The sequence below is a fragment of the Magnolia sinica genome, chromosome 14 (assembly GCF_029962835.1).
Source record: "Magnolia sinica isolate HGM2019 chromosome 14, MsV1, whole genome shotgun sequence".
Classification (NCBI taxonomy): domain Eukaryota; kingdom Viridiplantae; phylum Streptophyta; class Magnoliopsida; order Magnoliales; family Magnoliaceae; genus Magnolia; species Magnolia sinica.
The window spans coordinates 34,406,959-34,421,301 of NC_080586.1; the positions used below are offsets into that span (position 1 = coordinate 34,406,959).

General features: G+C 37.1%; 1 protein-coding gene across 2 annotated transcripts; it reads left to right on the forward strand.

Moving 5' to 3' along the window:
- Positions 1-2,017: 2,017 nt before the first annotated feature.
- LOC131225691 (uncharacterized) lies at positions 2,018-2,924 on the forward strand. 2 transcript variants are annotated; one of them, XR_009161484.1, is made up of 3 exons: positions 2,018-2,262; positions 2,436-2,585; positions 2,770-2,924. XR_009161484.1 is itself a non-coding variant. In XM_058221267.1 (3 exons), the coding sequence occupies exons 1-3, from the start codon at positions 2,035-2,037 to the stop codon at positions 2,902-2,904; spliced, it is 435 nt and encodes a 144-aa protein (XP_058077250.1). In that variant the 5' UTR covers positions 2,018-2,034; the 3' UTR covers positions 2,905-2,924. The 2 variants fall into 2 exon arrangements, 1 of the variants encoding a protein (XP_058077250.1); XM_058221267.1 differs by having other exon boundaries at positions 2,514-2,585.
- The last annotated feature ends 11,419 nt before the right edge of the window (positions 2,925-14,343 follow it).

A 14,343-nucleotide genomic window follows, 5' to 3' on the forward strand; every position in this document is an offset into this window, starting at 1 on the left:
TCATTTTCAAGTATATTCAGGCCTGTTTTGGAGATCAAAACACAATATTTGATATATTTATATGAGATCAAAACTCATTTTCAAGGTTTATTTAATACTCAATTCTACAGTTAACTCCAATAGCTACACTGTCAATCCACTATTGCCCTTCCTTAACCATCTCAAGGTAGAGTCTCTAAGAGATCTAATTTATGGCCCTGGAGTGGGCCATGTCCAAATCCAGAATTCAAGAGCTGCTTCTTTATAATTTGAGCTAGAGCTACTTGAAGTGAATCAAATGTGTCTCTTAAATGTTTGTCATGGTTTATCAGTTTCAAGAAGTATTCCCACATTGAAGAGTATTCTAAGCCCATGCTAATAATATCATAGTTATAATTTGTTCAAGCAATTTATATGGTAAGTATTGCTATTGAAAACCTCCCTAGCCTCTAAACTACTTCCATGCTCCCGTTATGCTTCCAGATAGAAGCTAGGAACAGAAGAAAGTATTATAGACTCCCTTGCATGTACCTGATTAAAATGAGAAAAAGATTGCTTATTATCTTTTATGGCTTGTTTCTTTTCAAGTAAAAAATATAAGCTCGAGAGTGCTATAAATGCATACATTTCTGAATGTCAGGTGTATCCTGTAGAAATACATACATACATACATACATACATACATACATACATATATATATATATATATTAAATGAAGGGTCAATTTAAGGATGAGTTCATCACTGTCGGAGGGGTCCCACTCTTGGAGGTTTCCACTTTTGCAATTGCATGTTTGCTAGAATAATTTTTCTGAGTTCATTTTTGCTAGATATTTAACTACATTCCTCTTTCCTTTTGTGAAGATTAGGCTCAATACCATGGAAAGCAGGATACATAATTTTCGTGAATGTGTTGGAATGACAGAAGGGATGTAGATCAATGGCAATTGTCATTGTTTCTCATGCATTATTGTCAATAGTTCTATGAATTCATGATTATTTGTAGGCTAACTTCGAAAAAAAAAGTTCAAGTTATTTTGTAGCATTTGAGTTTGATTCTCATAAAGCCCATCTGTTGATACTATGCTAGATAGTTCAAGAACGAGTCGCTAAGTCTTTTAACCATGTTTGGGAACTGTGGACACATCAATATTCTCATGAAACCATTGTTTTCATGTAATGATTCAATTTTCTATCCTTGCATTGCTACTATGCTACACTAGTGCATGTGTTGCGCATGAACTTGTGGTTGTGATCAGTTAATCATTTTACCATAAACATCTCTTAAGAACTCATCATTACATTGTGATTGTGATTGTTCTTTTTCTAGGTGGCTGGTAAGAAATCTTGATTTCGAATGCATACAATCTTGATTTCAAATGATCATGTTTAGATGTAACCTGGAATGAGAATTGAGTGGAATTGAGATAGGAAGTTGAAACTGAATTAAGGTTACTCGCACTCATGCACACCTGTGTATATAGAAAGTGATATGGAAGGAAACTTCTCTATTGGTAATAGCCCCTAGTTCCTTGTCCCCATCATGGATAGACTATGTGCCAAAATTCTTCCCAGTGGGACAATCTAAACCTTTGTTGTTGCTTGCAGATGTGTGGTTGAGAAAAATGATACACCAATAGTCGTTATTTAAGGAGAAAAGGCCAAATAATGGATGAATAGGACAATCTTCTTTCCTGACAAAAGCAGATTCTTTGGATTCTTGGTGGAAGCGTTAAAATTTTTCTATTTAACTTGTATTTGGCTGAAGTAGTTCCTCTTTTATTTTAATTTTTAATTTTTTACCATTTGAAGCTGGGGTGTGTTCCTTTCATTTTAGTCAAATCATTTCTAGTTTTGTAGTTATTTTTATGCATTCTGATAAACAGATGTGGTTTTGGGTCTTTCTTAAGGTGCCTTAGATGGTGGACTTGACATTCCCCATAGTGATCCAAGATAAGATTTGAACACATCCCACCAAGCCTCTAATAGACCCGTAATTTCTTTACTGTTATATTGCCACTAATATGAATGGCAATTTTGCAGACGTTGATGGAGGATGAGCCAGAGAAATACCAGTCGCATTTCAGTGAGTACATCAAGAAAGGAATTGAGCCTGATGGCATTGAAGAGCTATACAAGAAGGTCCACGCTGCCATCAGAACGTCCACAGATTGAATGGTTCCCAACAAAACTTCTAAACTACTACAGCCTATTTCCTTTATTGCAGGAGTTACTGCACCTGTACGGATTTGTCATCGACAATAATCCAGATGACTATCTCATGGTAATGCCTTCCAGTACTACTAGCCTTCACATTCCTCCATTAGCTATTTTAGTGGTTTTAGCCGCAATTGTGAGGATGCCAGTACAATTTGAGCTTACCTTCCAGAAAATGCTTATTTGGTCCAATTTCATTCCATCCTATGTTTTGCAAAGTACGATGGCAGTTACAAGCAGAGTACGATGGCAATTAATATAACTAATCAACATGCAGTTGGATGAAAAAATTAGCAATCTAATTATAATTTGGTACAGGTTCATTATCCAATGGAAGCCTTTCAGAGTGTTCCAATAGTTGATTCCAAAGTGCAGCTTTTAGAAATACAGGTTAGCTTTTTCTCCAAAATATTGTTTCCTAGTTTTAGTATTTCAATTTTCAGGGAATATTATGCGTATAGCCTAATACTTGGTTTTTATGATTCTGATGAGTGAGAAATGGTTGGAATTAGCTTTCTCTCCTCAGAAGTAATTTGTTTTTTGTAAAATTAATGGATCTGAATCAATCTTACAGAAGGCTGAAATGAGGTGTCTCTTACCAAGAAGTCTGCTGGATCATGGATCTTTTTCTGGATCCCCTCTGCATGAAGAAGACAGGAATAAGAAATCAAATGGCCTATTTTGCAATGTCTTTTTTGTGCACCCTTAAAATGACCAAAAACTGTTCTTTCTGAGGTGAAAACATGTTTAAGAGGGTTTCATTTGACCATCTACGTAACTGCACCCTTAAATGTGTGCTGCTTTCCACATTAGCACCTAGGTGCATATGCATAACTAGTGTATGTGTCTTGTCCAATGCCAGGCAAGACACTTAAACGCCAAATGTCTCAAGTGTGCACAGTCCAGAATGATATGAATAATTCAAAAGATACAAACTAGTGTCCTCTTTAAGTAATACAACTCTCTGTTACTAAGTAAAAACTTTCTGCAACATCCTAAGGAAGAGTTTCATCGAGACTTGGACCTATAAGGGGTTGCTTCAGTAATCCCTCAAAGTTAAATGTAAATACAGTTGGGTTCATAACCTTGGGGTACGTAAAACTGCAATAGGTGAACTTAAGGTACTGTTATATGGGTAATGCATCCAACTAGGAAAAAAATGTAAGAAATGCTATGAGCTAGGCCCACATATGCTAAATCACTCCTGATGTGGAACACAAGGAAACTTCACCAACATCATACAATTGATCACTATAGTTGCAAGCAACAGAAATGTTTCATGCACAACAAAACTAGGTATGTTTAGAAATACTCCTATAACAACCAACTTCACCTCAAAATTCTAAAATCACTATGCTGTAATTGACAGCAAAAACTACCATATGAACTATACCATGATTCTACCAAACACCATAAAGCAATAAGAACAAAATGTGAAAGCTTGCCCACAATTCCATTGACAACTGAATCATAAGCTTCCAATACATATAAAAACAAAAGAAAACATGATCCATCAAAGCTTTCAAAAACATCCTACATAGAGAAAATGAAACATCTACCATCCAACATTATGTCAAAGGGTGGGCGGAAAATGTAAGGTGGATGCAACTTTATGGGGATGATTGGATCTAATATTTGACAATCCAATTGTTGTGAAGTTTTCCATGGAATGTGGACCTATAATGATTTCAGTTATGATATACTTGTATGCTTTTAGAAATTCCCCAATAATGGCAGACAGCCAAAGAAATTCCAAGTGGGCCCTTAAGGCATGCAACATGTCTCAATTTTATTTGATGCTTCCAAAATAACCGATACTTTAGGAAACTGATATGATAGTTGAAAAGCTGAAAACAAAAAAGAAAATAAAATATGCATAACTGTCCAACTAAGCCTTCTTTGTCACATCATATTATTACTTTATTTCCTGCATGAGTCCCATCCATCCCTTGGCCAAAAAAAAAGAAAAAAGAAAAAAGAAAAATCCCTAAACCGTTCATCAAGGGTCCAGCTTGGGTAACTATCCTTTTTATTTATTATGATCTCTATATTTAATTTGTTCTTTATATTCTTTGAATTTGTAGTTATGGTTCGACCAAGTGTGGACTAAGGCAACTCTAAGCATTTGAAGGAGTGCAAGCGATCCAAGGTTGGAGTACATACAGCGTCGCTAGGCATGGTATTAACAAATTTGCTTCTAAGATAACTTTGGTGGCATTTCCAAATGCCCTAATGCCTATAGCTTTCCTTCTGAAAATTAATGTATTTTTGATGAGTTCTAAATGATAAAACACAAGTTGAACTTAAGTTAGTGATTCATTCATTCAATTACAATCTTTCATTATTGAATGAATGATTGTAATTGAATGAATGAATAATTGTAATTGAATGAATTAATGATTATGCAGGTGGTAATTGAATGAATGAATGATTACAATTTTTTTTTAATGTAGGTGGTAATTCACTATTTGTACATATGTCATCTCATGAGTCTTACTTTTTGTAATTTTCTTACCCATGTAGTGATTATCAGAAGCAATGGGCCATCATTGAAAGATTACCCTTGTAGTGAGTCCAATCAAGGTATGGATAATACATGGTTTTAGTTCATGGTAAATGGTACCTTTTATTGTAGATCACCCTTGGACCAAAGACCTGGTACCTTTTTTTGTTGTAAGTTCCTAATTAGTTTGTTTTTATATTTGCGTCGGAGCTATCCGGATGTTGAGCAGGGGTCCCTGGAAGGTGGGAACCGCTGTTATGACCATGATGAAGTTGTCCATTTCTTATGGACAGCAATATGGGTGGCCTGGCCACTTGGACAGGCCCATGTTTATGTATTATCTCGAAATTGATGAAGCAGATCTGGATCTGTGTCAGAGCTATCCGGATGTTGAGCGGGGGTCCCTGGAAGGGGGGAACCGCTGATATTTATTTTTTCCCTTCATCACTATCTGTGTGATCTTATGAACAGGTTGGATGATAAATAAACATCACTACAGGCCCTAGAAAGGTTTCAATGATGGAAATCATTATACCCACTGTTTCTTGTGGTATAGTCCACCTGAGTTTTGGATATGATTCAATTTTGGTTTCAACACCCTTAAATGATCTGGAAAAGCAAATGGATGGTGTAGATAAACTACATATATTTATAGTGGGTACACTGATTTCCTAACCCTAAACCTAAACTTGAAAGCGTAAATCTAAACCCGAACCCAAACCCAAATTCCTAAACCTATAACCTATAACCAATAAACTAAACCTAAACCTATAACCTATAACCTATAACCCTAAACCCTAAACCCCAAACCTAAACCCGAACCCAAACCTCAATTCCTAAACCTATAACTCATAACCTAAACCTATAACATAAACCAAAACCTAAACCTATAACCTACCTATAACCTACACCTAAACCTATAAACTAAACCTAAACCTATAACCTAAACCTAAACCTATAACCAATAACCTATTACCTTAGAGAGCTTCATACTATTCAACATGACATTAGCCATTTCTTGAAGCACTCTATTTTTCATTTCAACTATACCATTTTGTTGTGGAGTTTTGGGCACTGAGAATTCATGTAATATTCCCTGATCGCTATAGAACTTCTCAAAACCGCTATTCTTAAATTCAGATCCATGATCACTATGAATCGTACTGACTTGAGAACCGTTTTCAGTTTGAATCCTTTTAAGAAACTTTTTCACTTCTTCAAAGGTTTCTGATTTGTCCCTTAAGAAGACTACCCATGTATATCTGGTAAAGTCATCTACAATTACCAAGATATATCTTTTGCCACCTCGACTTTCCATCTGGTAGGTCCTACTAGGTCTATATGGAGAAGCTCGAGTGGTCTTGATGTGGTATTGGAATTCACCTTTTTGTGTGAGTTCCTTGTTTGTTTGCCAATCTAGCATTCACCACATATTTTATCTAATTTTTATAGTTTGGGTAAACCTCTTATAAGTTCCCATTTGCTCAATCTATATAGATTTCAGTAGTGTACATGTCCAAGACGTTTGTGCCATAAGTCAGTCTCGTCTAATGGACCATGTAACATGATTGATTAGAGGAGCTAGATTCGTTAACAATATAGCAGTTTTCAGACGTTCTACGTCCAGTTAGTATTACTGAACCCTTGTTGTTTAGAATCTCACAGCTTTGATTAGAAAACTATACACATGGTTATTGTCGCATATTTGAGATATGCTAAGCAAGTTATGTTTTAGACCTTCAACATATAAAACATTTTTAAACAAAGGAAGGTTATAGAGTTGAACAGTACCTTGGCCCATAATCCTGCAATTGCTGCCATCTCCAAATGTGACTGAACCGTCGGTCATGTCTTTGAGATCGGTGAATAAAGCCTTGTCGCCTGTTATATGCCTAGAGCATCCACTATTTAGGAACCACTTAGAATGGCTTGTTGCTTTGAAAGCGGTGTGGGCAACCAAGCAAGTGACCTTTAGAACCCATTTCATAACCATTTTGGGTTTAGGAGGATAGTAGGTGTTCTTTCAATTGTAAGAATTATAAGTATGACCTAGTGAGTTAGACTTTAGAAGCTCCTTAAGTAGATCAACTATCTTTTCTGCCAAAGGACTTTGGTTTTGCTTTTTATAGTTGATATGTCTTTGAGGTTTTTGAAAAGATTTAAAGTTTTTAGAAAACATTTGATCTTTCCCTTTTGAGTTTAAGATCTCTCCTTTACAAACGTGGGAGAAGTATTCTTCAGTTTAGGAGGAACACTCTTGTCATAGCCCAGACCGGATCGATCGCCACATTTTCTCGATCCAGATAAGAGTTTTTCAAATTTAAGATCACCTTGGGCATATTTCCAAGTTTCCTTTACACTCAAGAGAGAAAAGACTTCATGTTTTAGTTGTTCATTTTCAGATTTAATATTTTCAAACTAGGAGGTTTTAAAATCTAAATCGCATTTTGTCTTTTCAAAACAGTCTGAAATATGGGACTTTTCTAAAACAAGAGATTCATAAATTTCTTTGAGTTTAGAAAATTTCTCTTTTTGAAGTTTCAATTTCGCAACAATTTTACAACTTTCCTTGTATAGGGCATTGTAAGCATCTTGAAGATCATCTTCATTTTCATATTCACTATTCAGTTTCTTCATTAGTCGAGTCATCATTATCTAAAAAAGTGAATTTGGCTAGAGTCATAAGGGCCTTAACATCACACCCTGACTCAGTTTCAGAATCTTCTGATTCAGAAGAGACTTCAGAATCAGAGGACTCATCCCAAGTAGCCATCATACTTTTCTTTTTTGACTTGCCCTTATTAGGACATTTGTTAGCCAAATGCCCATACTCATGGCAGTTGTAACATTAACTGTCTTTTAAAGATTTTCTAGTTTTAGATTTAGGTTTCTTTTTATCAAATGCTTTTTGAAAACCAACCCTCTTTTTACTTTTAAAAATTTTATAAAAACTCTTTACCAAAAGAGCCATATCATCCTCAGAGTTTTCTAAATCTGAGTTTAAATCATTTTCAGAAGTTTTTAAAGTAATAGATTTATCTTTTGGAACTTTAAAGGTTAACTCATAAGTTTGTAATGAGCCAACTAATTCCTCAACCTTCATATTATCCGTATCACGAAGTTCCTGGATTGCGGTTACTTTAGAATTGAACCGTTCAGGAAGTGAGCGTAGTATTTTAACACATATCTTGCTTTCAGGAATTTTATCGCCTAGACCCCACATAGAGTTTACAATGTCATTTAATCTGGTATGGAAGTTCATGAACATTTCATTTTCTTCCATACGTATTTCCTCAAATTTAGTTGTGAGGATTTGTATCTTAGATTTCTTGACAATTGAAGTACCCTCGTGTGTCATTTCCAATATATCCCAAGCATGTTTTGCAGAATCACAAGATATAATTCTTTTGAATTCATCCGGTGATAGTGCACAAGTAATTGCATTTAGTGCTTTAGCATTTGCACTACTCTCAGTTTTCTGAAGTGTGGTCTAAGAGAAATATGGTGTAATTTTCATATATTTTGAACCATCAATTCCGGTTACTTCAGTGGTAGGAGGGGTCCATTCATTCATTGTGGATAGCCACACACTTTCATCCATGGATTTGAGGAAGACCCTCATCCTGGTGTTCCAATAGGCATAGTTGGAGCCATCAAAGGGTGGAGGCCTAGTGACCGATAGGCTCTCAAAATTTGACATCTTTTATATAGCTGAGATCGTTAGCTTAGGATTAAATCTAAATAAAAAGCAATAAGAGTGAGCTATTAGGCTCTGATACCACTTAAAATGGTCAAGCTATATGTCCTAGAGGAGGGGGGGGGGTGAATAGGACTATGCCAAATTAAATTTAAATATAGTGGAATATGAAGCAGAGAATAGATAGCACTATACACCAATCACAGTATGGAAAGCAGCCTAAAATAGAGAAATAGAAACACAAATTGTTCTAAGGACAACCTTACACCAAAAATCAAAGTTTATGGTAGGACAACCTTATTTCTAGAACAAATAGAGAAACAGAAGCTCAACGTAATAAATAGATAGCAAAAATATAATGCTGAAATGTAAGTCTAAATTATTACAACATTCCCCACTGAGCTTAAAATGTAAAATTTACAACATTCACATTCACATAGACATTCTACAATTCTGAATGATAGAAGATAGGAAATATAAATCACGCATCCACAACACAGAATTATAGTGGTTCGCCTGTGTATTCACCAACTGTTAAACAACAGCCACACAGAATGCTACTCCACTCCTAATATCCTCACACAGGGGATATTATCGTTCACTATCAAATAGGTTTTCACAGGTTCACCCAAAACCTTCACAATTGTGTCTTTTTCAAAGGGCTTACACAATTCAAAAACTCTCACTTCTGAGTTTTCTGGCTCTCCTCAGATAACCAACAACTTTGAGATTTTTCTAGCTTAACCTCAAATAAAACCAAACAATGTAAATTACACAAATTGTAAAATACCTGATTTTCTCCTTCGTTGTAGCAGCCCAGAAGAACCAAGTCAGACTAGAGATTTCAATGTCAAAGTTCAATGCCCAATACTCACTTTATAATGATTCTAGGTTCTAATAGATTTTAAATTAAAATAAAAGGGCTAGCTCTAATTGATTTTGATTCCAGAAAAAGGAAAAGAACAATTCCTCTTTTCAGATTACATTAGAATTTAAGAAATAAAATCAATTAACAAAGCTAAAGAAAGAGAATATTAAATATGTACACTTAGCTTAAATGGAGCACCGACTTATCTCTCAGAAGACCGAATTAAATTAACTTGTATTGCTTATTTTATTCTGAGATCGTGCTCTATTTATAGGTGAGCAAATCAAGCCTTCGATTAGTTTAAGGACCTCTACGACTGGTCGTAGAACTAATAGATATTTGAAAAATTCAGGCACGATAAGATTTGACAGTTTTACGACTGGTCATAGGTGGTCTACGACTGGTCGTAGGTTTCAAATGACTAGTCGAAGCAAGTCGAATTTCAGCGTTGTACATTGAGTTGTATCTCTACGATAAGTCGAAGATGCAGTCGACACTGTACCTACGACTGGTTGAACAGTCCCCAGGACTAGTCGAAGACTAACAGAAAATTTTTAATTTTTGTAACAAACTTACGACTGATCCAGGAAATGTTTAGACAGGTCGAAGCAGTACTAGGACTAATCGAACAAAGTCCAGGACTAGTCTTAGAACAAACCAAACTCACTTATAGAAAACATATGAATTATGTATCCAAAATGACCTACTCTAAAGGTCAACCTAAGGTCAGTCATACCTCAGGAGTGAAGTAAGGACATTGAATATAGGAGACAAGTGGCCTTTGAAAGTAGTGAAGCTTGAAGTCTTGATAGAGCTCAAACTTGAAAGCTTCTTGAGATCTTAAGGTAGAACTTGAAAGCATCTTGAGATTCTTGACTTGTGAACAGTGCTTGTCAACCTAAGTTGATCTTAATTAGAGCATTTTTTCACAGATGCAAGCTTCGTAACAGTGTCTTTGGCACCACAAATTTGACAACACAAAGGGCTATAAATTATGGCAATTACAATCTCCCCATTTGTCAAATTAGTGACAAAACACACTTTCAAGATATGTTTCATAACACAGAATATCTTATTAAAGAATCATGCACCAGTTGTTATCAACCAGCATCATGCAGACTTGTAAATCAATATTCAGTCCACCTCTGCACACCTCTGCTCATACCTCAATATTCAGTCCACCTCTACACACCTCTGCTCATACCTCAATATTCAGTCCACCTCTGCACACCTCTGCTCATACCTCTGCACATACTCCCCCTGAGTAACATACTCATAAAACACCATACAATACAATGCTACTCCCTCCTCATGACAGCATCCATATCCATGTACATATCCATAACATATCCATACTCTCCATTTTTGTCACAATAGGACAAAGGAAGCACAAAATAGATGGCTGAAGAGAAATAATTAATGAGAAATATGAGAGGTAACCAGTCAAGATATGAGAACATAGCATAAGCAGCACACATAATTCATAAACTGAGTTAAGTTAAAGAGAGTGACAGACTCAAAAACTTGTTAGGAGTAATAAAGTTACTACAGACCAGTAAACTTAAAAATACTAATCTGACCTAGATGAAGGAGTAGGAATGGAAGGATTAAGTTGATGCATGCCTTTGTTCAAGCACCTAAGATATTTGCGCAAATATTTGAACTATAAATCATGGGCAACAGACATGTTTTCCATTTTAACATTTAGACCCTCAACTTTATCTTCCAATGCACTCAGACATGCATCAAATGAAGAAGGCTCATAATCTGGATCATTTGTAGAATCAGACTCAAGATCTTCAAAAATATCATCCATGTTAATATCATCAGGAGAAAGATCACCAGCTTCTTCCTCATATACAGCTTCAGCACCGCCAACACCATCACCTTGGCTAGGAAGGTAATCCAGTTTCATCTTATTGATATTGGAATTGTTAAATATCAGATGATGGATAGGGGCCTCTCCAACCGGCATGTCGACTGACATATGTGTAGCCAACACAGTCATCAAATATCTAAAAGGAATGTCACTATGACCAGGATGGAGACGAAACTGAATGATGAAGTAACAAATCAAGGATGGTAAACAAATGTTAACATCTCTAACAACAGAATGAAGAATACGATCCATGAAGGACGTCAATTCAGATTTGTTACCCGACTGAGGATACAAATTAGACACAAAAATTTTGTCATTGATTCGGCCCAATGTGATATATATATATATATATGTATATATTAGCTCATGAGTGAGGCCCAATGTGATGTGTATATGCCCCATAAGTGAGGCCCATGATGATGCATATTAGGCCCTTGTGCGAGGTCGTGGGCCCATTGTATGTTTGGCCCTATGTGGGCCACTACTTGGGAGCAGTGTTGGTTAAATGTCTACATTGATGGGCAATGGTGGTTTAATGTCCACATTGTGACCTTCCCTTAGGCCTTGTTCAGTCGATCATCGAGCCCGATTTCAATTGTCAAGGCCGATTCCAATTATCGAGGCCAATTTTGATTGCCGAGGCCAATTATCGAGGCCATATGTCGAGGCTGAATATCAAGGCCGATAGTTGAGGACGATTGTCGAGGTCGATTATCGAGGTCGATTCCGATTATCGAGGCCGATTCCGATTGTTGAGGCCGATTTCGATTGTTGAGGCCAATTATCGAGGTAATTTTATTTATTGAGGCTGAATGTCGAGGCTGAATATCAAGGCTGAAAGTTGAGGTTGATTGTCGAGGCCAATTATCAAGGCTAGTTATCGAAACCGATTACGAGTTTGTGACAGCATAGCATCATGATACATGCCCATACACATCATCTGCATGTTTGTTATGAGATGTGGTTGACCATTACATGCCATTGGGCAGGTTATTATGAGACTCCCTGATAGAAGGAGGTTATCTTACGTGAGCGCATGATATGCACAGATTGATCGTTGATCTGACACGGGCCCCGATTGGACACGTATGACTGTTGATCTGACACGGGCTCTCCATGGTTGATCGGCTCATCCAATTACATCAAAATCATGTCCTGGCATGGATCCATTGTTAGGGAATGTACCCTATAGTGTAGATGAGCCATGGGCCTCCCTGAGAGCCCTGTTCATCAGAAATGGCCGCCTATAGGGTAGAAATATAGTATAAGGTGGCCTTGGGGCCATTTACACCACATCTAGGGCTATAAATAGCCCTCGTTTCACCCTCTCTCTCCCATATACGAATTTCACAAACCCTAAGGGAGGAGAGAAGAGAAGAGGAAGAGGAAACATGGGGAGATCGCTACAACTGTGGGAAATCTTCTCCCACCCATCCACGTGCCTAATCACCGCCTCCTTTCACTAACCATACCTCTTTTGGCTAGGATTTCGAGTAAGGAATACCAACCCTAATGGTGATGTATAGCTCCCGGATAGTTTTTCGTCAACTTAGCTAACCAATTTCATCATTTAGCTGCCGACGTTTCATTTTTGGAACTGTAGAATTTGGACTGAGTCCGAGTTGAATGTATTAATGAGAGGTGCAGACTATAAACACTTAGGTTATGGTTTATCAATGCTTTCATGCCAGCTAATGATTTATGTTTGTCATGATTGCTAACGTATTTAGCATTGTCTTAAATACATTGATTTTTGTATGAGATACGCCTATGAACTGTGATAAGTAAATGATGCAACTTATGTGTTGGTTGAAATGCTTAAATAAGAAATGAAAATGATTAGTGCTTGCCATGATTACCAATCTAGGATCCATCATTGTCATATGCATACAGATTTCCTTGTATAAAGAATTGATAAAACATATGTTGTAACTAACGTAGTCTATGTGTTTGATAAATTGTTTAAATGATAAATTGTTGATGACTTGTATTTACTACCAGTATTAAGGTAGGATTCCCTATTATCTTATGCCTATATATGTTTTCCTCTATGAAATCAATTGATAAAATGCAAGTTATATTTGACATGGTCTATGTGTTTGATGAAATGCCCAAATGAGAAATCTACTTGGATTGTTTGTTGAATGCTGGGATGGATATTACACGGGCTTGTTAGCAGCATTTGGATAGGATTGGGGCTACAAATGTAGCCCAGGTAACCGGTAAACATCCATGTTTGGGTGGCCGAATTTATCAAGCCACCTTAGGCAAACTCGATGAATATGAGTCGTACGACGACTGCCGGCAGTGGCTAGGCCACGAGGGGCACTGATGCGCTCCATGTTGATTAAGTCAACGTGCGCCCGTATCAATCGAGCTTGCCTAATGAACCAGTTGACCTATTGTGTGTTTACCATGTATGGACGTGACTATTTGAATCTAAGGGTACCCCTCACTAATGTAAAGATCCACCTTTAACCATGGTATTGTGATCCTCAAGACTCGTGAGTCTGGCATGGTGGTATGGGACACCTTGTTTGTGTTATCGACCTACGATGGGGTGACGAGCCTCCCCGTAGTGACCACAAGCACAACTTCCCGCAACTTGCCTTTCATGTGTGTTTAACTAGGAGTGACGAACCTAGATGGATCTAGAACATAGGAGTAGGACCACTATGGTTGTCCGATGCCTAATGTTCGATTTGGGTCAATGTAAAAAAGAGAGGTACCCTAGCTTCCCAAACTTGCTATGTGAATGAGCATAATTAATCACTTGGCTAACATGACCATGCATCACACTACATTAATTAGGATGTGCCAAAAAGGCGTTGGAGTTACACGGTTGAGGAAGTGTTGTCATATGCGAAATAGGTTGTCAGAGTCACGTGTGAGGGAGCATTAATGAGTGAGGGCATGCATCATTACTTGCACTCCATTTCTACATTAAAAGAGTAGTTAGGAAGTGATTGTTATGATTTCCTTACTAGTACTGGTTGATTAACTTGATAACCTATGTAACTTTTACCTTTTAGAACCACTGAGTTGATCACTCACTCCCACTCTGGGATGGTGTTTTAAAACACTAATAAACGCTGATTTAGATGCAGGTACAGACGACGTCTATGCTCTGGAGCAGGACTACTTGGATGAGGAGGAGGAATTCTCCTACTTCCAACTCTTGGGTGAGCCGATGTAGGCCAC